Source organism: Phocoena sinus, chromosome 10, assembly GCF_008692025.1.
Source record: "Phocoena sinus isolate mPhoSin1 chromosome 10, mPhoSin1.pri, whole genome shotgun sequence".
In the NCBI taxonomy this organism is placed as follows: domain Eukaryota; kingdom Metazoa; phylum Chordata; class Mammalia; order Artiodactyla; family Phocoenidae; genus Phocoena; species Phocoena sinus.
Window position 1 is genome coordinate 3,489,450 of NC_045772.1, and position 23,855 is coordinate 3,513,304.

The window sequence follows — 23,855 nt, forward strand, 5'->3', positions numbered from 1 at the left end:
TGAAAAGACAGCCCTCAGAATGAGAGAAAATATTTGCAAACAAAGCAACTGACAGAGGATTAATCTCCAAAATATACAAGCAGCTCATGCAGCTCAATATCAAAAAAACAAACAACCCAATCCAAAAATGGGCAGAAGACCTAAATAGACATTTCTCCAAAGAAGATACACAGATTGCCAACAAACACATGAAAAGATGCTCAACATCACTAATCATTAGAGAAAGGCAAATCAAAACTACAATGAAGTATCACCTCACACTGGTCAGAATGGCCATCATCAGAAAATCTACAAGTAACAAATGCTGGAGAGGGTGTGGAGAAAAGGGAACCCTCTTGCACTGTTGGTGGGAATGTAAATTGATACAGCCACTATGGAGAACAGTATGGAGGTTCCTTAAAAAACTAAAAATAGAGCTACCACATGACCCAGCAATCCCACTACTGGGCATATACCCTGAGAAAACCATAACTCAAAAAGCGTGATGTACCACAATGTTCATTGCAGCTCTATTTACAATAGCCAGGACATGGAAGCAACCTAAGTGTCCATCGACAGATGAATGGATAAAGAAGATGTAGCACATATGTACAATGGAATATTACTCAGCCATAAAAAGAAACGAAACTGAGTTATTTGTAGTGAGGTGGATGGACCTAGAGTCTGTCATACAGAGTGAAGTAAGTCAGAAAGAGAAAAACAAATACCGTATGCTAATACATATATATGGAATCTGAAAAAAAAAGAAAATGGTTCTGATGAACCTAGGGGCAGGACAGGAATAAAGACACAGACGTAGAGAATGCACCTGGGGACATGGGGAGGGGGAAGGGTAAGCTGGGACAAAGTGAGAGAGTAGCATTGACATATATACACTACCAAATGTAAAATAGATAGCTAGTGGGAAGCAGCTGCGTCGCACAGGGAGATCAGCTCGGTGCTTTGCAACCACCTAGAGGTGTGGGATAAGGAGGATGGGAGGGAGACGCAAGAGGGAGGGGATATGAGGGATTATATGTATATGTATAGCTGATTCACTTTGTTATAAAGCAGAAACTAACACAACATTGTAAAGCAATTATACTCCAATAAAGATGTTAAAAAGAAAAAAAGAAAGGTATTTAGAAACCAAGATTCAGGTGCTAGATATGCCCATTGCTCCTAGGGTGTCTCACTCCCAGTCTCTCTCCCTGGGCAGAGCTAGGACATGGATGTGTGTATATATGTATGTGTGCATGCTTATATATACACATACTGAACTTCATATTTATTTCTATCTCTACTTATTGAAAACCTTGAATTCCATTCCAGCACTACAGAGTCATTCTAGTTTTTTCCCTTTCCATATCTGTAAATCTTTCTTGCTCAGTGAGAAACCTTGTTCCCATTATCCTCAATATAGTTATTTATTATCTCAGTCCACCATTATTTAAACAGTCTGCCAACCCCACCATTCCACCACCTCACTTAGCTGCTATCCTCAATCACCCTCAGCCCTCACCAGGCTGCCTCCCTGCTGCCCTTCTCATTCAGCCTCAGCCTTGTGAGCTGCTACCTCTCTCAGCCCTGAATCTATTGACTGACTCCAGCAGGTGCTGGGAACAAGGGGCCTTCGTAGAGACTTGACTGAAGTATTCAATTATCCAGAAAAGGGAGGAAGGAAGTTTGTTTAAAATTTTTTTAATTTAAAAGGAATGAAATACAAAATACCAAAATATGTGGGATGAAGGTAGAGCAGTGCTGAGAGGGAAATTCATAGCATTACATACTTATATTAGAAAAGAGAATAAGTCTCAAGTCAATAATATGAGTTCCCACCTCAAGAACCTCCAAAAATAAGAACAAAATAAACCCAAAGCAAGTAGATGGAAAGAAAGAATAAAGATAAGAGCAGAAACCAGTGGTTTTTAAAACAGGAAAAAAACAGAAAGGATCAATGAAACAGAGCTTTGGGAAAATCAATAATGTTGTCAAACTTGTAGCAAGACTGACCACCCCCCCCCCCAAAAAAAAAAAGAGAGAAGACAGATGACTAGTGTTAGGAATAAATTCTCAGTTCCTCAAAAAACACAAGCTACCACAACTCAACCCATGTGAAATAAATAATTCAAATAACTACATTACTATTAAGGAAATTGGATTTGTATATTTTAAAAACTCCCCCAAATGAAATCTCCAGACTCAGGTGGTTTCACTGGAGAACGCTACCAAATGTTTAAAGAATTACACCAATTCTGTAAAGTCTCTTTAAGAAAATAGAAGAGGAGGGAACACTTCCCAGTTCATTTTGTGAAGTTAGTATTACCCTAATACCAACATGAGATGAAGACAGTACCAAAGAAACTACAGGCCAATATCCCTCATGACTATAGATACAACTCATGTATACAAATGTTCACAACAGCTCTTTCCCTGGCATTCCCAAACTGGAAACCTCCCGGAAGGCCCCTGTGGGTGAATGGCTAAGCAGACTGTGTACATCCACACCATGGAACTCGGAATACTATTCAGTAATAAGAAGGAACGAGCTACTGATACACGTAAGAGAAAAATATGGAGAGCAGGGAAAGCCAATCTCACGAGCTTGTGTACTGTATGATTCCATCTGTATAACATTCTTTTTTTTCTAATAAATTTTATTTATTTATTTATTTATGGCTGCGTTGAGTCTTCATTGCTGCGCACGGGCTTTCTCTAGTTTGTGGCGAGCAGGGGCTACTCTTCGTTGCGGTGCGCGGGCTTCTCATTGCGGTGGCTTCTGTTGCTGCAGAGCAGGGGCTCTAGGCGCGCGGGCTTCAGTAGTTGTGGCACACAGGCTCAGTAGTTGTGGACCGCGGGCTCTAGAGCACAGGTTCAGTAGTTGTGGTGCATGGGCTTCACTGCTCTGCGGCATGTGGGATCTTCCCGGCCCAAGGCTCGAACCCATGTCCCCTGCATTGGCAGGCGGATTCTTAACCATTGTGCCACCAGGGAAGTCCCTGTGTAACATTCTGGAATGACAGAATGACAGAATTGGAGAACAGATGAGTGGTTGCCTGGGGTGGGGGTGGGAGGGAAGTGGGTGTGGCTGTGAAAGGGCAAGAGGTGGGGTCCTGTTGGTGATGGAATGTTCTACATCCTGACGGTATCAGCGTCCACATCTGGGCTGTGATGTTATACTCTCACTTGCAGGATGTTTACCATTGGTGGAAACTGGGTAAAGGGCACATCGGATCTCTGTTATTTTTTAGAATTGCACGTGCATCTAAACTTAACTCAAGAACTTAATTAAAAGAACTTTGAAAGGTACACAGATGTGTGCTGCCATATGCAAATTTTTTTCTGAAGGGCATCGTCCTCCCCGCAAAACAAATCCATCGACAGCACACATCAGATAGCTGTGCTGGGTCATAAACCGTCGCAAGCGCGGTAGCTTAAAACATCAGATATTTGTTATTCCTGTGATTCGGTGCCAGGAGGCATTGTTGCAGCTCTTTTTGCAAACAGTCTGCTGCACGTGGATACCTTTGGGATTAAGGTTGATGAGAAAGGAGGCGGCTTTCGTGTTCATTTTGTACCTTTCTGCGATACTTTACGTGTTTCATGTTTTCTTTTATTAAAGAATACAGCAAGAGTCATCTGGGTGATGGGGTCATAAACCGTTTTTGTTTTCTTCATTTAAATTCTTTGCTTAGAAAATCATTTGGTTTAAAGAATGTAGGGCGGTACATCTGTCAAACGGTAACGCAGGTGTCCTAAGGCGAGCTCAGGGAGGACAGAAACCTCCCGTGGAGCAGAAGGGCAGAAGCTCGCTTGATCTTGATCTTCAGTATGAATACAGACCGTGAAAGCGGGGCCTCACGATCCTTTTAAGCAGAAGGTGTCAGAAAAGTTACCACAGGGATAACGGGCTTGTGGCGGCCAAGCGTCCATAGCGACGTCGCTTTTTGATCCTTCCACGTCGGCTCTTCCTATCATTGTGAAGCAGAATTCACCAAGCGCTGGATAAATAAATAAATAAAAATAAAGAATGTACAAGATAAGGAGGCTAAACTGTTCTAAAGCGTAGGTGAGCGTTTGCCAAGTCCGTCAAGCCTTTGTGATGGAGGAGGTACCCAGGCAGGCTAATTACTGTCCCCGCGTCTGCAGCAGGGTCTGCTCAGCCTTGCTCCTCCCCCGACGGGGGGCGCCAGCATGGACGTGTTGCAGAGGAGTCTGTGGGATGCCCCGCACGTGCTCATTTCCTACTGGGCAGGTTCTCCCATTCAAGTTCAAGTCCCCAGTCGGGGGTGTGAATCGTTTTGTTTCTCCCTGGCTGCGTTTCCTGCTTCCTTGGCCAGTTTCTCGGGATGGGAAATGGCTTCTGTTGTGTCTGGGCCCATGGGTCGTCCAACATCAATGCTCCCATAACCGTAGTGGGAGCCCAGCCCACGGTCCCCAAGGGGGTGGGGTGCCCGCCTGCTGGCGGCCCAGGGAGCTGGGACGGTCGCCTGCTTCCTTTCCAAACACGGCCCCATCAGATGGCAGAGTCACCTGCTATGGAAACAGAATTACTCCCCGGGACGCACACAGCCCCACCCTGGGCCCCTGCTCCACGCCTGTTACGGAAAGTCTCCTGCAGCCTGGGCACCACCGACTTCACGGCGGCTCCCTGTCTGGTGGCCGTGCTCCCCCACCTGCCATCCGTGTCACACCCAGGGCGCCCAGCTCACCCCCTCTCGCTGGCCTCCAACACTCTGCAATGAGGTGCTGCCCCCCGCGCCTCCCGCCTTCCCCGGGACCAGCACGTTGCCGCGAGGTCCTCACGTCCGCCCTGGGAGGGGGACACGGAGGGACAGGGACAGGGCTGGATGGAGCTGCGGGCGGGCAGCTGTCCCCCGCTGGTGCCCTCCTGCTGTGACCGTCCCTCTCGCCTACCTTCCCAGCCTTTCCAGCCTCGTCCGTGCTTCCTCCCCACCAACTCGACAAACCCCCTCCATTTCCACCTTCATCACAGATGGATTCTCAGCAGGGCAGCCTCGAGGCCTGCAGATGGGGCTGGGGCTGGGGAGGCTGGTCAGAAAGGGGATGGAGGTGAGTGGGAGGTCCTGTGGGTCTGTAGGGAGAAGCTGAGGGTCTGGGGGTTTGCCGCTGTCCAGAGTCTGGGGACAGAGAAGAGCCTCTTAGGGTCCCAGCAGGAGCAGGCGGGGTGTGCACGCACACATAGGAGTGAGTACTGGTGAGTGTGCACGTTTCTTTTTTCTTCTTCTTTTCTTATATTTATTTATTTGGTTGTGCCGGGTCTTAGTTGTGGCAGGTGGGCTCCTTAGTTGTGGCACACTGGCTCCTTAGTTGCGGCACATGGGCTCCTTAGTTGTGGCGTGTGAACTCTTAGTTGCCACATACATATGGGATCTAGTTCCCTGCCTGGGGCTCGAACCCGGGCCCCCTGCATTGAGAGTGTGGAGTCTTAACCACTTCACCACCAGGGAAGTCCCTGTGCACGTTTCCTGAAAGCCTTTCTCCCTCTGTCTGAGGAGGTTTTCTGAAAAGATGGCCTGTGACCCGTGAACCCTTGTAGCCCAGAGTGACTTTGTCATTGCTGAAGTCCCTGTCCTTCCTCTCCCAGGACTGTGTGGGCTGAGCCCAGAGGGTCCATCTCTGCGACCCCAGGAGCCACTCGCAGGCGCCAGTCCCCGAGGCAAGCGGAGTACCCCAGGGGCAGCTGCTCGGGTGCCCCTTCCCCATCTCTGGTCCAGCTGGGAGTAGCCGATGGTCAGATTCATAGGCCCTACGAGTGCAGGGACGTGAGCTTCTCATGGGATGCCTAAGGGTCTCCCACTTTGTGCCAAGGAACTTCTTGTCCACAGAGCCCCCAAAAGAAGGAACGTGGTACCCCAGCTTTCCAAGAAGGTGCTGTTAAAACTAAAAGAACCCCATCTTGAGCCCTTCATCTGGCATTGGAGAAGACTCCCTCCACGCAAATCTGCATAAACTCCTGGGTTCCAGAAAACCTGGGGAGCCTGCCTGGCCAGGTGGCCACAGACAGGGGACCTGACACCGACAGCCAGCCCAGCAGGGACAGCAGCTGAGGGGCTCCTGGCTCCCTTTCACCGACTCCAGAGCTTTGTCTGGTGAGGGGCCGGGCCCAGTGAGGGGCTTGCACCTTGCCTCATGGATCTTTTCCAGAGCAAAAGTCATCCGCCCGGAGATCACTGGGGCCGTTAGGAGATGCTTATTTATACGCTGTGCAGAGCACAGAGACAACGCTCGGTGGATCTCCGCCTCCCAGCCCTCGGTTCTTCCATGTCTGAGCCTATCATGCGACCATCAGAAAAGCACCTCCTTCGACCTGTGGCCAGTTGTCAGGAATTGGGTAACCTCCTTGCCTGAGGAACAGCAGGCTCTGCTGTGATTTGTTTTAAGGTGACCAGTTGGTTCTGACCCTTGTTAAAAATATTTTCTTTTTAACGCTCCCCAAATAAAAAGAGTCCGTCCCCACAGGCCAGTATTTTCTTAGATAACTGAACACATGGAGGACTCAGAGCTGCAGGTGGCTCTGTGTTTGAGCCCTGGAGAAGGAGCTGAGGCTGCCACGAAGATGCAGTGTCGCACTGGCTGCTAATTGCTCCTTTGTTCTTTAGAGATGTAAAAAGGAACTGTGTATTTTTAATATAGGAAAATAAGACAGCAAAAATACAGGGAGAATAGCCATTTGCGTGTATTTTGGCTTTCTTCCTGTCTTTCTTAGCAGTAACACGGCAGCAGCAAACTTCATGGAATGTTCCCCTCACACACGTCTGTATGCATTTAACCCCACAAGGGAGGTGCCGTTTTTGCTCCACATTACAGCTGAATCTGGCGCGGGGGGCGGGGGGAGTCATGTGACTTTCCTAAGTGGGGTCGGGATGTGACCTCTTGGCCTTTGGGAGGTGATGCTCCTTGGAGGCTCTGGACACTGCTGTCCCCCGTCCCCTGCCAGCCTTAGGCCCTCACCTGCATTGGTGTGACAGCCAGCCCAGCAGCAGGGACTCTGCAAAGGGGCTCAGGTCCACTCTTCCAAATGACCCTGGAGGTGGGAGCTGTGAACTGAGCCGCTCTCTAGGAGAGGCTGCCCGGCTCAGCAGTGCGTCCCCTGCCCCAGGGCACTGGCAGGGGGGGAGTGAGGAGCACCTGCCCCCTCAGCCAGGGATGTCTGCCCTACCCGGGGGCCCGTAAGTGGCCCACCTGGTGGCCCGGTCAGGCTTACATGCAGTGGTTTGCTGCCCACACCCTAAGCAGTTGCTGTGTCCCTCTTAGGATGTAGGTGTCCCATGTCTTAAAGTAAAAAGGTCAAGAAGGCCTGGGCTTAAGTCTTAATGTTAAACTCAAGAAATAAATCTGTTTACAGCTTAATCTGGGGGAACTCTGGGCTTCTGTCAATTTCATTGACTGAAGATGGCGAAATGAGTTCTTTTTTGAAAAAACTTTAGTGAAGTATAGTTGATTTACAGTGTTGTGTTTAATTTCTGCCATACAGCAAAGTGATTCAGTTATACATATATATTCTTTCTCATATTTTTTCCGTTATCTTTTATCCCAGGACATTGAATATCGTTTTCCCTGTGCTAAACAGGAGGACCTTGCTGTCCATCCGTTCTATATATAATAGTTTGCACCTGCTAACCCCAAACTCCCAGTTCATCCCTCCCCCAACCCCCTCCCCCTTGGCAACCACAAGTCTATTCTTATGTCTGTGAGTCTGTTTCTGTTTCATAGATAGGTTCATCTGTGTCATATTTTAGATCCCACATATAATTGATATCATATGGTGTTTTTTTTTGTCTGACTCACTTCTCTTAGTATGGTAATCTCTAGTTGCATCCACGTTGCTGCAAATGGCATTATTTCATTCTTTTTCATGACTGAGTAGTACTCCATCGTATATACGTATCACATCTTCTTTATCCATTTTTCTGTTGATGGACACTTAGGTTGCTTCCATTTCTTGGCTATTGTGAATAGTGCTGCTATGAACATAGGGGCGCGTGTATCTTTTGAACGATAATTTTGTCCGGATATATGCCCAGGAGTGGGATTGCTGGATCATATGGACCCTCTCCAGCATTTGCTATTTGTAGACTCTTTAATGATGGCCATTCTGACCAGTGTGAGGTGGTACCTCACTGTAGTTTTGATTTGCATTTCTCTGATAATCAGCGATGTTGAGCATCTTTTCATGTGCCTCTTGGCCATCTGTATGTCTTCTTAGGAGAAATGCCTATTTAGGTCTTCTGCCCATTTTTCGATTGGGTGGTTTGTTTTTTTGCTATTGAGTTGTATGAGCTGTCTGTGTACTTTGGAAATTAAGCCCTTGTCAGTCTCATCGTTTGCAAGTATTTTTTCCCATGGAATGACTTTTTTCCCCCCATTTATTTTATTTATTTATTTATTTTTGGCTGTGTTGGGTCTTTGTTGCTGCGCGCGGGCTTTCTCTAGTTGCGGCGAGCGGGGGCTACTGTTCGTTGCGGTGCGCGGGCTTCTCACTGCGGTGCCTTCTCTTGCTGCGGAGCACAGGCTCTAGGTGCGTGGGCTTCAATAGTTGTGGCACGCGGGCTCAGTAGTTGTGGCTCACGGGCTCTAGAGCGCAGGCTCAGTAGTTGTGGTGCACAGGCTTAGTTGCTCCGTGGCATGTGGGATCTTCCCGGACCAGGGCTCGAACCCGTGTCCCCTGCATTGGCAGGCAGATTCTTAACCACTGAGCCACCAGGGAAGCCGTGGAATGACTTCTTGATGCTGCTGAAGAGGCCCCAACCCCCCACGGAAAATGCAGGCAAGGGGATGAACCACTTCCCAGCCCTGGGCGGCTTGCCGCAGCTCCACACCGAGGGGCAGTCCGGTTCCCGTTGGACAAGCCATTTTGTCCATATGGAGACTTCAAGTCCTGTGCCGAGTTCCAAAGCTGTCTGGCAGTTCCACTGCCCTGGAGGGGCCGGACTGGTCAGTGTAGCCTTTGCAGCGTGGCAGATCGGGGTGCAGGTAAACCCGATGTGGGTGGGTGGCGCCCATTCCTCGCGCCGTGACGTGCTGTCCCGGGGCCTGGGATTCCGTGCGAGTAGGCAGGCGAGATCCTCGCTGCAGACACTTCATTCGGGGGGAGCAGGGCAAGTTGAGATGTAGGTGCCCCCGGAACAATCAGAAGGGGCGAGGGGTTGGCAGTTGGTTGGAGTGTCAGGAAAAATCTGCCACGTCCCTTAATCTGTCTTTCCTACACTCCTTCTCTGCTCCTTGCCTGGGTGGCGTTGGGGGTGAATCCCTTCCCATAAGAAATGTGGACTTGGGCTTCCCTGGTGGCACAGTGGTTGAGAGTCCACCTGCCGATGCAGGGGATGCGGGTTCGTGCCCCGGTCCGGGAAGATCCCACGTGCCGCGGAGCGGCTGGACCCGTGAGCCATGGCCACTGGGCCTGCGCGTCTGGATCCTGTGCTCCCCAACGGGAGAGGCCACAGCAGTGAGAGGCCCGCGTGCCGCAAAAAAAAAAAAAAAAAAAAAATAGAGATGTGGACTTAAATCTGTTGCATCGTGGCGTCCAAAGCACCTGGTGGAGGCCTGATCAGTGGGCGGGGGTTCTGGAAGCAGGGGTCTGAGAGAGGCCGCGGCCTGCCTGGGGAGCCGGAGGGGATTCACCCCTGAGTGTTACAGGCGGCGAAGCTGAGGGTCAGAGTGTCCACTAGAACATCCTGTGACCTGCCCACAAGTGGGAGCGCCATGGGCCCCCGGGGACGCAGTACCTTGATCTGCTGTTTGAGTTCCAGCAAAGTCCTTGTGGAAGGGGCTCCTTGGGAGTTTGGTTTGGACCCTGGAAGCCTGTGTGTCTGGATGTCTTTTCCTCTTATCTCTTAGCTTCAGAGAGACACCACGCCTGCTTCGGAGGAGGGTCTCATCACCTCTGTGCCAGGACCAGCGGGGTGTCTCACCCACATTTCTTGGTGCGGCTGTCAGCCCGTGGGCTGCATTCAGCTAGCCCACCCGGCGGGTCCGAACCTCATGGTACACGTTCAAGGCTGCCTTTGGACTCTGTGACATTCCTGAAGCCCAGCCATCTGTGAATTCTTTGATACGAATGTTGGTTAATCATTTCTGATAGAGTGTGAATCCATTTTGTTCCCAAGACTTGCCCCTCCTGGTGTCTGGTTTCGAGGCCCCCCTACGCCTCCTTCCAGCATTTGAAACTGAACCCCAATCCGCCTCCCCGATGAGGAGTTGTCTGCAGAAGGTTAAAAGGCTGTAGAAATGTGAGCGCTTCGTAAGGACCAAGCGCTTTTGTGCTCACAAACAATCCCCACGGGCTGCCCTGGAGCCTCTAAATGGAAACGCCGGGAGAGGGACTGCACAGGGAGTAGAAATAAGCTGGAGGGAAATAAAAAGGGCCGGCCCGCAAGTGATGACTTTGGGTGGATTCGCCGAGAGCCAGGAACCCAGATCTGCACAGATTTGCAAAGAAAGCTTGTTGTTTTGGTTCCCCCGAAGCACACACAGGGTCCTTCAGGGTTTTTCTCAGGTGGCGGCAGGGATGGGCATGGCGGGTGTGTCCTCGGTGGCCCCGATTCCGCCTGCCCCGTGGCAGGTTCTGTTCAGGGCAGCCTGTGCACGTGGAGCGGTGTCGACGGCACCACCTGCGGGCCCTGCCGGCTGGCCTGTGCCTCCATTTCTTGGATCTTGTGCCGGCTTTGCTCGGCCCCTGGGTGTCCACGCCGGGCTGCTGCAGGGCGGGGCTGGGGGTGAGTGGGGGCAGGGGTCCCCCGGCCGGGATGGGGAGGTACAGGGACTCGGGCCTTCGCTCGTCCTGTGCCCAGTGCCCCTCTAACTCGAGAATTGAGACGATCCTCGTATAACTGCCATGTGGCCCCTTTATTCCTGGGCTGTCTTCTTTTGTGCAAACTTAAAAATTCATCTTAGAAATATGAAGGGGCAGTTCATTTCGTCTTGCTTTTTATTCTTCCTTCCTCCCCACCCATGCCCACAGAGCCTCACGGGCCTCCTCGTCACCAGCCCCAGATCTCCCCCTCAGCGCGCTCACATCCCTTCCCTCTTGCAGACACGCGGGATGGGCGTGCGGACCTGAGCCGCGCACCGTGCACATCTCCCGATTCTCCTGATTCCTTTCCCGCCCGGCCTTCGTCCCACCTGCCGGCCATGCAGCTATGCTTTGTCTTCCCTCATCAGAAACAGATGAGCTGGGCTTCCCTGGTGGTGCAGTGGTTGAGAGTCTGCCTGCCGATGCAGGGGACATGGGTTCATGCCCCGGTCCGGGAGGATCCCACGTGCCGCGGAGCGGCTGGGCCCGTGAGCCGTGGCCGCTGAGCCTGCGCGTCCGGAGCCTGTGCTCCGCAACGGGAGAGGCCACAGCAGTGAGAGGCCCGCGTACCACAAAAAAAACACAAACAAACAGAAAAAAAAAACAGATGAGCTGAACCCAGATCAAACACACCTGCTGGGGTCTTCGTCCCGCCCCCATCGAGTCAGGCTGGCCGTGTCCTCACACGCACACCTCCCGACCCTGACGGAGTACGTTCACTGCTCTTTTTGCCTGTTCGTACTTGTGAGCCTTGACAGGAAGGCAGTGGGACGTAGTTTATCCCCATTTTACAGATAAAACTGGGGAAGGAGTTTCTCAAATGTCCAGGTAGAAAGTGGCCGGGGGAATTGTGAATGGTGGATGCCCATCCAATTTTTTTTTTATTATTATTGAGGTGAAATTCACATAAAATGGACCACATAAAATGAATAATTTAGTGCAACCAACCACCTCTGTCTGTTGATCTGAGACACTTTCATCGCCCTACTGGAACCTCTGTGCCCATGAGCGGTCCCTCCCAATTCCCCCACCACCCGGGCCCCTGGGAATCCCTCGTCTACTTTCTGTCTGTGTATTTGCCTATTCTGGGCACGTTATATGAATTGGATGTTACAACATGTGACCTTTTGTGACAGGCTTCTTTCACTTGGCGTGATGTTTTGGAGGTTCATCCACATTGTAGAAATAACCAGTATTTCATTCCTTTTTATGGCTGAATACTGGTCTGTTCCGCTGAGTGGATTTACCACATTCTGTTTACCCCTTCATTTGTTGATGGACTTTTGGGTGGTTTTACCTTTTAGCTACGGGTTTTTGAGCCCCTGTGTTCAGTTCTCGGGGTCTGTTTCTGGGAGTGGGGTCCTGGGTCATGTGGTGGGCCTGGTTATCTCTCTGAGGACCCCCATCCGTGTATCCTGGGTCACCTGCAGCATTGTTTCCTGTTACCTACGGCCTTTGCCCGTGCTCCCTTCTTGTTCTCTTGGTGATCCTGACCACACGCGGACAGTTGGCATGTGGTTAAGCTCGTTCTGGGGCAGCGTGAGCAGGGGTGGGGCGGCAGGGTGCTCTGCGCAGCCAGAAACCAGCCCTCGGGCGTCGTTCCTTCTCCCCAGTACCTCCCTGTGCGTCTCTCCTGCCGGTACTTCTGGTTCTCACTCTAAGAATGCTTGGTTCTGTGGTCCAAAGGGCCGTCTCTTTTGACCCAATGGCTGGTGGATCTGAGAGCACGAATCAAGAAGCAGGCGTTGGGTGATGTTTGTTTTCCCGAAAGTCACACTTGCTGCTTTAATGCAGTAACGCCAGATTCTGAAATCTGTCTTACCAGTGGACTGTCTCAAGTCAGTAAGTGCTGCTCTAAATACAAATGCTGATTTTTTTTTTTTGTCTTTCACCTCCAATTTTCCTCGCTGCTTCTGCTTGAATCCCGTGGCTCTGAATGGCTCTGAGCTGTTGACTGTGAGGAACCGTTTACAACAACTGCAGTTATGTAAACAGCAGCTTCGTTTCAGTAAAGCCTCCCAAGTATAAATGCCGTTTATGTCCTTCCTCTGGAAGGCTCACACCCATCCCCAAAAATGTAAATGATAAGTTGTAAAGATAATACGGGGCTCGCGCAGCTCAGGGACGGTTCTTTCGCCCGGATCGCACCTAATACTTAGGCATCCCATAACGAGCACTTGGACGTGTTCTCTAATGTGGGCTGCTATTACAGAGGGAGAAAACAGATTATTTCTTATACGTACCTAACTGTTGCTTAACCAGAGGTGAAATCTTTACGGATATAGCTTGGCCGACCTTGTGATCTCGTCAACTGACGTAAAAGAAAATGGAAAGGATTATCCATGAGCTGGAATGTCAGGAGGCAGGGTAAAAGCCTCCCTCGGATTTACCTGAGAAGGGTTTGAGGGAGACTCCTGTGTCTGATGTTGATGTCACCCTCCAAGTCCCTGTAACACAGAGAGGATGGGTATTCTAACATTAAATCCTTATCCTGTACACAGAGAGACTGAGGTATAGTGATATCCTTGTCCAGGTCAGATGGTTGGCCAAGGGGGAGCAGAAGGCCCAGCTGGGGTTGCCAGGTACGGTGGTGCGGGCTGTGCACTGCACAACTCCAGGGCATGCCGCCAGGGTGAGTGGGGCCTCCTGAAGTCACACAACTTGGCTTCCTGGCTGAGCTCTCGTTACCAAAAGCTCCACGTCCTGCCTTTCAGCCCGGGATCCTCAATCAAATGGATAGTTCCTTGTTCCTATTGAAAAACTGATGGTTTGGAATGAATTGTGCAGTTGTTATTTCCCTGTTTAAAGACCTTGAGGATGATTTAATTAAATTCCCTATGTTTTTACACCTCCCCGTTTCTAATATTATTATAAAGAAGCATCAAATTGCATCAAGCTATAAACTCGACCTGACCCCAGAGCCGTCACGTGGAGGCACTAGGCCCTTGTTTGTATGGGTGATGGGACGGCCCTGCTGGGACCGGGAGAAAGTGTTCTTTCCGTGGGGAGGAAGGGGGCCACTGCATGTTGGGTGCGGATGGTGAGGCTTGGTGGCCCTTCACGTGCACCATCTGGGTTCACCAACAGGCCACCTCACAGAATGCAGGTCTTGTTATCCAGGTCGTACAGATGGGGAAGGAAGTTCAGGGGCCTGGCTGAGCGTCTGGAACGTTGAGTCTACCCCGCATTACGTGGCTGCACCTCCACTGCTAGAAGGGGTCTGAGGGCCGTCGGGGCGGATGTGCTCGGTGTTCTCCAAGGGCAGCCAGGAGACTAGAGAAGGATGCCCGCGACAGGCGGGTTGCCTGGGGAGAGGGGGTCGATCCCTGGATGCGAACCACAGCCTCCTTAAGAGGGGAGCCTGCTTCTTCCAGAAGTGGGCATGCTGCACCCTGTGTCACTGATCCCAGAGGGATTCTCGTAACCAGCCCTGGGCAGGGAGACTGAGTGCCTGAGAACGCAGGGACATCTGGCGGGCGTAGGGGGGAAGCTGAGGGGTGAAGGGGGGCTTGGTCTGGGGGCAGAAAGGGTGGTCGACCTCGGGTCAGCAAAAGGGACTGGAGGGTCATCTCAGGGTGAGGAAGGGCGTGAGCCCAGGAGTGAGTGACTGTGAGTACCGGGGGTCGCCAGCTTCCGGGCCCAGTTGGGGGGCACCACGCTGGGTGGGGGAAGGCAGGGGGCCGTCTGCAGGCCGGGCAGTCTGCACCCCAGGAGCACGGAGCAGGCGGGAACCTGGTGAGGAGGTGCGTGGACATGGTCCGGCCAGTGCTTGGACTCACAGGCAGGATCAGGTATTCAGAAGGAGGGGTCCTGGGGCTTTGGTGTCGGCTGCTGTAACAATACACAAACTGGGAGGCTTGAAACAGCAGAAGTGTATTCTCTCCCAGTTCTGAAATGAAGGTGTCTGCAGGGCTGTGCTCCCCGAGGGCTCTAGGGAAGGATCCTTCTCGTCTCGTGCAGATTCTGGGGGCGCTGGCATCCTTGGCTGTGGCAGCATCACTCCAGTCTCTGCCTCAGTTGTCCCACGATGTCTCCCTGTGTCTGTCTCTGTGTCTTTCTTATAAGGACACCTGTCACGTTGGATTAGGGTCCATCCTACTGCGATATGGCTTCATCCTAAACAGTTACATCTGCAAGACGCCTATTTCCAAATAAGGTCACATTCTGAGGTTCTGGGAAGGACATAAATTTGGGGGGCTCACTGTTAATCCAGTACAGCTGGTTTGGGGACTCATTCAACGCGAGGCCAGGGGGCCTCTCACCCTCCACAGGTCGGGGGGCGTGTGCAGGGGCTGGGGAATCAGTCGGGGACGCTGGTGGGAGAACATGCTGACGGCTCCGTGCTTTCTCTTCCCACAGCCCAACATCGGCCGCCTGGGCCTGCCCCACGGGCCGTCTGGAGAGAAGGTGGCCGTGGTGACCGTGGACGACTGTGACACGGCCGTGGCCGTGCGCTTTGGCAACTTCGTTGGGAACTACAGCTGTGCCGCTCAGGGCACTCAGAGTGGCTCTAAAAAGTGAGTGTCCCAGGAGATGGGCCCTGGTGTCCACACCCCATGGCCACTACTCCAAAAGGGGTCGCCCAGGTCAGGACCCCGACACAGGGCACTCTGGACCCAGTGCTCTGGCAGCCCCAGTCTGGGCTGGGGTCACATTCCCTCTCCTTCCCTCCAACACATTAGAACCTTCTAGAATAAGTCCCCTTAGAATCATCTGTCAAAGTAGTGGCCAGGCCATCCCCAGGGTTGTGACGGCTGGCTTGCTGACCCCAGAAGCCATCCCCAGCCCTGTCTCCACAGGATCCCTGACTGTTCCAGTGAGGGCTGGTCCCTGTGATTCAGTGTTCAGTCAGTAATCGCCTCCATTAGATCAGAGTGGCCATGTCACCATGTGGATCTGGAGGTCCCCAGGGCCCATCCTAACTCAGGTCAGAGAAATGCTGACGTGTAAGTTTATAATGCCCGCTTCAAATCTCAGAGCAAAGGTTCATGCCGGACTCATCCTTAATTGTGTTTTGGTGGGATGTTTAATAAGCTTAGAAGAACCTGGTCTGCAGTTCAGAGAACCTGGTCTATCCTGAGCATCTGGTGTGAAATACACCTTTGTCATCGGATTCCCCGCAGCTGTGATGCAGGTGGGATGCGTCCATCTTACTGATGGGACAGCTGTGCCCTGGAGCGGTTCAGCTCCTTGCCCAAGGCCATGCCAATGCTCCTGCAGAACCAGGGTTCTAGTTTGCTGTGACCGCCCCTCAAGGCCATTAGAGGCCAGAGGAAGGTGGCGTCCTGTTTTGGTGTGGACTGGCCCGACCAGCAGTCAGGACTCGGGCGGTCACCCAAAACCTCCAGTTGGTCAGGATCTGACACAAGGGACAGAGAGGCTGCGAGCCGGTGGTGGCACCAGAAGTAGGATCTGACACGTGCGTCTGGGCCTGCGGGCTGCCTGCTTCCCTGGCCCCTGCACCCGTTGGATTATTCACGGTCAGGATGACGAGCGTGCCCTGCGGCAGAGGCCCCTGGGACGTTACGGCAGCGTCGGGGCTGCTCTTGCTGCCCGGCCATCCAGAGGTTGGTGTCGCCTCCACAGGTCCCTGGATCTGACAGGCCCCCTGCTCCTGGGGGGCGTCCCCAACCTGCCCGAAGACTTCCCGGTGCAGAACCGGCAGTTTGTGGGCTGCATGCGGAACCTGTCCATCGACGGCAGGAACGTGGACATGGCCAGCTTCATCGCCAACAATGGCACCAGGGCGGGTACGGCAGGATGGTCGGGGAATCGTGGGGCTGCGGCGGCCACGCGGGAGGGGCCCTCTCCACATCCTGGGGGACTGAGCCATATGCTCCCAGCTGCTCTCGGGTCTGGGGTCCTGCGGCGTTGGAGCGGTGGTGAAGCTGTGGGCGGGCCTGCCGCTGACCCGGACACGCAACCCCAGGGTCTTGAGCCGATCACCAGACGATCCCACGAGCCAGAGGGTGGGATGGCCTAGGGGCCCATGGTCTCCGGACATGGGCACTGCATTCCATGCCATGTCAGGTCTTAGGTTCTGACAGCCCCCGAGAGTCCCAGGCCTGCCCGCCTTGCCTCCGGCTGTGTCCACAGGGGGTGTTTCCCCAGCATGTGGGTCAGTGCTAGGAAACAGGGGCAGTCCCCCTGCCTCACGCTCTGCTCCTGTTTCCCACTCTGAGACCACGCCATGCCCTCTGTTTCCAGGCTGCGCTGCTCAGAGGAACTTCTGCGATGGGACCTGGTGTCAGAACGGGGGCACCTGTGTCAGCGGCTGGAACACGTACCTGTGTGAGTGCCCGCTCCGCTTCGGCGGGAAGAACTGCGAGCAAGGTGAGGGCCCAGGGCAGTGGGTGCTGGGTGCCCAGGGCCGCCAGCCTCTGGTGGCACGTGTTTCCCCAGGCCTGGGTCCTGGTGGGGAGCGGGCTGGTGGGGGCACCATGGTGGGTGATGTTAGAGCAGAGGCTGGGGGTCCTGGACGGGTCTGCAGGGCACAGCCCCTCGTCTGAGCAGGGCCAGTGTGAGGTTGGGAGTCCATGAGGGTCAGAGAAGCGAGGTGGGGCCTGGCGGGGCCTCCCGGTGGCTGTGTGCCTCCTCACGGGCACCCTGAGGCCCGAAGGGCCAGTTCCCCGGGGCCAGCGCCCCCATGCCCCTTCTCGGCATCCCAGGGGCTCCTCCAGCTGCCTGCTTCCCCGCTGGACTGCGTTGTGAGCGTCAAGGCCTGGGCCTCTCCCCTGACCCCACCCCTGTAGCTGTAGATACTGGCAGGTTTTAAACGATTCATTCATTCATTTTGAAGCAGTGTAGTGTTAAATAACTGTCATCATTTAGAAATCACTGATGCACTTTAAGGTAAACCAAAAGGGGGAGATTGAGGCCAGATGAGCTTGGGTGAGCTCCCCAGATCCACCTTGGAGATGCCCGGAGCTCATTAGCGAGTCAACGGCCAGGAGAAGTCCTGCCTGGAGCCGCTCACTGGCCTGCAACCCACGGCCTCTCCTTGGAAGTCAGACGCTCCTCCCCTCGGCCCGTGTGCCCCACAGGATGGACTGGGGGGTCCGAATGTGACTTTTTCGGGGGGTGGGGGGTCACAGCTTTTCCGAGATTCTCTAAGGAGTCATTGAAGCAGAAATAGGTGGAACCTGTGACAGAGCGTTCTGGAGGAGAGCAAAGTTCGTTCCATCAGTGCAGGTGAAAGGGGTGGAGCCAGCGGGCAGCTTACCTGTGCTGGGCGGTCCACCTGCCCAGGGCTGTTAGTGATGGAGCTGAGACACGTGACGTGGAATAGTATTACATCCCCAGTCCTTGCTCGGGACACAGTTACCGGCCAGGGCCCACTTTTTCGTTTTTGTTTTTTTTAATATGTATTTATTTATTTGGCTGTGTCAGGTCTTGTTGAGAGCACACAAGATCTTCGTTGCCGTGTGCTGGGTCTTTCAGTTGCGGCATGCGGAATCTTTAGTTGCAGCATGTGGGATCCCGACCAGGGATCGAACCTGGGCCCCCTGCATTGGGAGTGCAGAGTCTTAGCCACTGGACCACCAGGGAAGTCCCAGGGCCCGACTCTTTGTGACACAAAGCACTGGGCACCTTTCAAGGCCCCGAAGGTCTATTTTCCGGGCAGCAGGTGGGCTGGGCTTGTGCCGGCCCTGTGGACAGGTTAGGCCCAGCCCCGGCTGATGACCGTGTGCGGGAAGCTCAGGTCACAGGGAGGGGCAGAGGCCCGGGTGGACACAGCGCCGGCGGGGCCGTCCACGCCCATGGAGTTCCTGTTGTGGAGGCCGAGAGTCCGGCTACGGCTGTGCCAGAGAAAACAGCTGCTGGGGTTTGGGTTCGTAAGAGCAGGAAACAGATGCTGGCGCTCACGGGGCTGAGTCGCCCCCAAAGGTGGTCCCCACCTGGCAGGCCCTGTGCTGTTTAACACCCGTGGTGATAACCGTGCTGTCCCTCGTGGAGGAACTGGGGTGAGATTCTGGGCTGGGCCAGATGTCTGTCCATCCCCGATGCCTGTGATACACGGGACTCTGGAGGCAAAGTGATGAAGCTGGTTTGACTCAGCGTCATCCTGCCTACTGGTCTGTCTGGCATCCACAGTTTTTCCAAGTGTGACAGATTGGATGAGGCTGCTGGTCCCCCCAAACCATCTGGGAGCCCTCGTCTGGCCCGCAGCCTTCCCCTCTCTGTGCCCGTCACCAGGAGCGGAGGCACAGTGGCCTGTGTGCCTTAGGCTTGGAAATCCACCCCAGACACCGGCTGAGGGGCGGGTCAGCCTGCAGGGCTGAGGTCTGTGCGCAGGGTTCACTGCAGGCTCACGCGGTCCCACCAGGGGACCAACCTCCGTACGACCCCTGGGCTCCCAACCTGGCAGGTGTGGGGTGGGACAGATAGGCCAGGCACACAGGGCCCCTCCACTGGGCCCGGGGGTCCTGGGCTGTCCCACTCTGCCTGAGAGCCCCTTACTGTACACTGGCCGAGGTTGAGAACCCCCAGGCCTCAGCCTGACTGCTCAGGAAGGTGGTCGGCGTCCCTAGTGGGGGGTGGGCTTTTGCAGAGCCCACGGCTCCCGGACTCAGAGGGCTAGTGCTGTACAAACGGAAGCCTGAGACCGGCCTTTGAGTTAGAATGAGAAAGGCCCAGGGTTTCTTCCCTCCCCCTCCTTGGGGGCCTGTCCCGTCCCCTACAGCTAAAAAAGATTCTCAGAGGCCCATCTGATTTGGGGAGGTCCCCATGTCTGTGTCCACAGTCATGCCCCACCCCCAGCGCTTCAGCGGGGAAAGCGTCGTGTCCTGGAGCGACCTGGACATCACCATCTCCGTGCCCTGGTACCTGGGGCTCATGTTCCGAACCAGGAAGGAGGATGGCGTGCTGATGGAGGCCACGGCGGGCGTGTCTTCCAGGCTCCATCTCCAGGTGAGTGAGGTCCATGTCCCACTCCCGGCACTCGCAGGGCAGGTGTGCACCGGAGTGATGCAGCCAGAGGCTCACGTAGCTCCGCCCCGAAGCCTAGCCTTCCCGACGCATGCGCGGGGAGCCTGGTGTCTTCTGTCTCCCCACACCCGCTGCTGGTCCACCGTGTGAAGGACGGGGAGGTGACCACCTCAATGCCTGGCAACAGAGATGTGGGGACGGGGCTCCAGGGAGGCCTGACTAACCCTGCCTAGGGGGGGCTGGGGGCTCAGAGCCCAGGCGGGGACCCCCATCTCTTCTCAAACCTGTCTCTCACCCCTCACCTGCCCCCTCACCCCTCACCTGCCCCTCACCCCTCACCTGTCCCCTCACCCCTCACCTTCCCCTCACCCCTCACCTGCCCCCCACCCCTCACCTGTCCCCTCACCCCTCACCTGCCCCCTCACCCCTCACCTGTCCCCTCACCCCTCACCTGTCCCTCACCTGCCCCTCACCTGCCCCTCACCCCTCACCTGCCTCCTCACCCCTCACCTGTCCCCTCACCCCTCACCTGTCCCCTCACCCCTCACCTTCCCCTCACCCCTCACCTGCCCCCTCACCCCTCACCTGTCCCTCACCTGTCCCTCACCTGCCCCTCACCCCTCACCTGCCCCCTCACCCCTCACCTGTCCCCTCACTCCTCACCTGCCCCCTCACCCCTCACCTGTCCCCTTCACCCCTCACCTGTCCCTCACCTGTCCCTCACCTGCCCCTCACCCCTCACCTGCCCCCTCACCCCTCACCTGCCCCCTCACCCCTCACCTGTCCCTCACCTGTCCCTCACCTGCCCCTCACCCCTCACCTGCCCCCTCACCCCTCACCTGTCCCCTCACCCCTCACCTGTCCCTCACCTGCCCCTCACCCCTCACCTGTCCCCTCACCCCTCACCTGTCCCCTCACCCCTCACCTGCTCCCTCACCCCTCACCTGTCCCCGCACCCCTCACCTGTCCCTCACCTGTCCCTCACCTGCCCCTCACCCCTCACCTGCCCCCTCACCCCTCACCTTCCCCTCACCTGTCCCTCACCTGCCCCTCACCTGTCCCTCACCTGCCCCTCACCCCTCACCTGTCCCCTCACCCCTCACCTGCCCCCTCACCCCTCACCTGTCCCCTCACCCCTCACCTGCCCCTCACCTGTCCCTCACCTGCCCCTCACCCCTCACCTGCCCCTCACCCCTCACCTGCCCCCTCACCCCTCACCTGTCCCCTCACCCCTCACCTGTCTCCTCACCCCTCACCTGTCCCTCACCCGTCCCTCACCCCTCACCTGCCCCCTCACCCCTCACCTGCCCCCTCACCCCTCACCTGTCCCCTCACCCCTCACCTGCCCCCTCACCCCTCACCTTCCCCTCACCTGTCCCTCACCTGCCCCTCACCTGTCCCTCACCTGCCCCTCACCCCTCACCTGTCCCCTCACCCCTCACCTGCCCCCTCACCCCTCACCTGTCCCCTCACCCCTCACCTGCCCCTCACCTGTCCCTCACCTGCCCCTCACCCCTCACCTGCCCCTCACCCCTCACCTGCCCCCTCACCCCTCACCTGTCCCCTCACCCCTCACCTGCCCCCTCACCCCTCACCTGCCCCTCACCCCTCACCTGTCCCTCACCCCTCACCTGCCCCCTCACCCCTCACCTGTCCCTCACCTCTCACCTGCCCCCTCACCTGTCCCCTCCCCCGCATCACTGCTCAGGTGTGTCTCCAGCGCAGCCCGTTTGGGTTGCAGTGAAGGTGCAGTGTGTGCCTCTGGGATAATTACAGCCGTCATCGTTTATTCCTTATTAACCAGTAATTTTATCAGTTTATCAGGCGGTCCCAGAAGCCAGCTCTGGGCCAGAACTTGGCAGGCACCGTTCCGCCCGGGGATGGTACTTTCCTCTGTGCTGGTTTCCCTGCTGGAACAGATTAAATTGGCCGGTTCAGGTGATGAATGGGAGCTCGCAGGTGGTCATTGGCAGTGGGGTCCGTGTCGGAAAAAAGTACGCTTTCAGTGGAACAGCACCCAAAGCCACAAACTCCCATAGTGTTTGAGGAATTACGTTATGGGCAGCTAATCCAAAAATGAAGGGCTTTTGCCAGGAACTGTGGCCAGCTCCTCCCTGTGGAAGGCTGGGTGGCAAGAGTGGTGGCCTCGGGGGGATCCACCAGACCCCAGTGGCCACCCAGCAGGCCGCCTCAGGGCAGTTTCCAAAGGCTGGTCAGCTGGGGATTACAGGCGTATTCCGGGTTATTTTCACATGGCGTTTTTGGAATGCAGGCCTCTTGCAGGCCCCATGAGCTCTGGGTGCAGCAGTCTGGGTGTTCCGGCCTCCACAGCAGGCCAGACAAGGTACATAGTCATCCTACAGCCCAAACAGTTTGGGTAATTGCTCTTAGGCGCCCTAAATCCACCTTCATTGTCAAGTGGGCTAACCTGGCTGCTGTTAAACACCTCTCCTAAATCCGGTGACAGAGCTAAGGCGGTAAGTAGTTAACGGCCACTGTCCTGGGATCGTTCTGCAGACATTGCTTTGGTTTGTAGACGTCCGTCATTTCATTGTTGATCTGCTGGCTTCGGGGTTTTGTTAGCAAGGACAGCGAAAGAGAATGGCCAGGGAAATTAATGAGTTGACTCAGACTTCTGTGGAATGAAAGGAAACAAAATGTAAAAAGGTGAAAATTTATCCTCTTCAGTTGACTCGCAGTTGAGGCGAAAAATCAAAGTACATTATTAGTTGCATTGTCTTTATCATCAGCTAAATACATTTTCTATTTTCCATCACGATTTCTTCTTTGACCCATCGGGTATTCACAAGTACACCTCTCAGCAAACAGGTGGCATTTTCTAGTAAATCATTTGATGTTTCTAGCATAATTGCAGGTCAGAGAACATACGTGGTATGATTTCAGACCTTTGAGATGTGTTGAGACTTGCTTTAGATCCCAGATTTAGTCATTTTTGTGAATATTCTACCTGTACTTGAAAAGAATGTGTGCACTGCAGTTGTCTCCTGTGGCGTTCTCTATATGTCAAGTAGGTGACGTTTGTTCATGTAGCATTCCAATTTTCTATATCTTTATTGATTTTTTGGGTCTGTTTGCTCAGTTACTGAGAGAGGTGAGTTAAAAATCTCCAACCATGGGCTTCCCTGGTGGCGCAGTGGTTGAGTCCGCCTGCCGATGCAGGGGACGCGGGTTCGTGCCCCGGTCCGGGAAGATCCCACATGCCGCGGAGCGGCTGGGCCCGTGAGCCATGGCCGCTGAGCCTGCGCGTCCGGAGCCTGTGCTCCGCAACGGGAGAGGCCACAACGGTGAGAGGAAACAAAAACAAAAACAAAAAATCTCCAACGTTGATTGTGGCTTATCTCTTACTCCTTTTAGAGTCAGTTTTTGCTTTGTGGAGATTTGGAGGCTACGTTATTAGGTACATACAAATTTAGAATTGTTTTATCTTTCTGGAATATTGGCTGTTATCATGATGAAAATCCTCTTTATCTCTCATAATTATTTTTGCCTTAAAGTCTACTTTGTCTCATATTAATGTAGCTAAACCAGCTTTCTTTTCGTTGGTGTCTACGTGATGCACCTTTTTCTGTCTTTCTCCTTTCAGCATTTCTGTTTCCTTATATTTCAGGCGTGTCTCTTTTAACCAGTGCACTAATAGTTGTTTTTTTTTAATCTGCTCTTTAAATTGAAGTTATCTTTAAACATGAGTATCTTAGATTAGTTACAACGCTGTTTTTTTATATTTCTCACATGTATTTTTTTTTTTTTTTTTTTTTTTGCGGTACGTGAGCCTCTCACTGATGTGACCTCTCCCATTGCGGAGCACAGGCTCCGGACGCGCAGGCCCAGCGGCCATGGCTCACGGGCCCAGCCGCTCCACGGCATGTGGGATCCTCCCGGACCGGGACACGAACCCGTGTCCCCTGCATGGGCAGGCGGACTCTCAACCACTGTGCCACCAGGGAAGCCCCGACACATGTATTTTTTAATTGAAGTATAGTTGATTTACAATCTTACATGTATTTAAACTTGGTAGTTTGAGTCTAATTTCATGAAATGGAAAAATCAGAGCCAGAAATAAGAGTCTGCTGGTACCTGAATCTGTTTCCTTGAAAGCTCTGTGGTTCCCATT

General features: G+C 54.0%; 1 protein-coding gene across 1 annotated transcript in view; it reads left to right on the forward strand.

Moving 5' to 3' along the window:
- The window catches only part of CELSR1 (cadherin EGF LAG seven-pass G-type receptor 1), a 144,626-nt gene that overhangs the window by 84,625 nt on the left and 36,146 nt on the right, over positions 1–23,855 (forward strand). The window contains exons 6-9 of the mRNA XM_032644381.1: positions 15,155–15,312; positions 16,382–16,545; positions 17,003–17,128; positions 19,539–19,705. Of these exons, the coding sequence (XP_032500272.1) occupies positions 15,155–15,312; positions 16,382–16,545; positions 17,003–17,128; positions 19,539–19,705 (615 nt within the window). The remainder of the gene's footprint in view (positions 1–15,154; positions 15,313–16,381; positions 16,546–17,002; positions 17,129–19,538; positions 19,706–23,855) is intronic.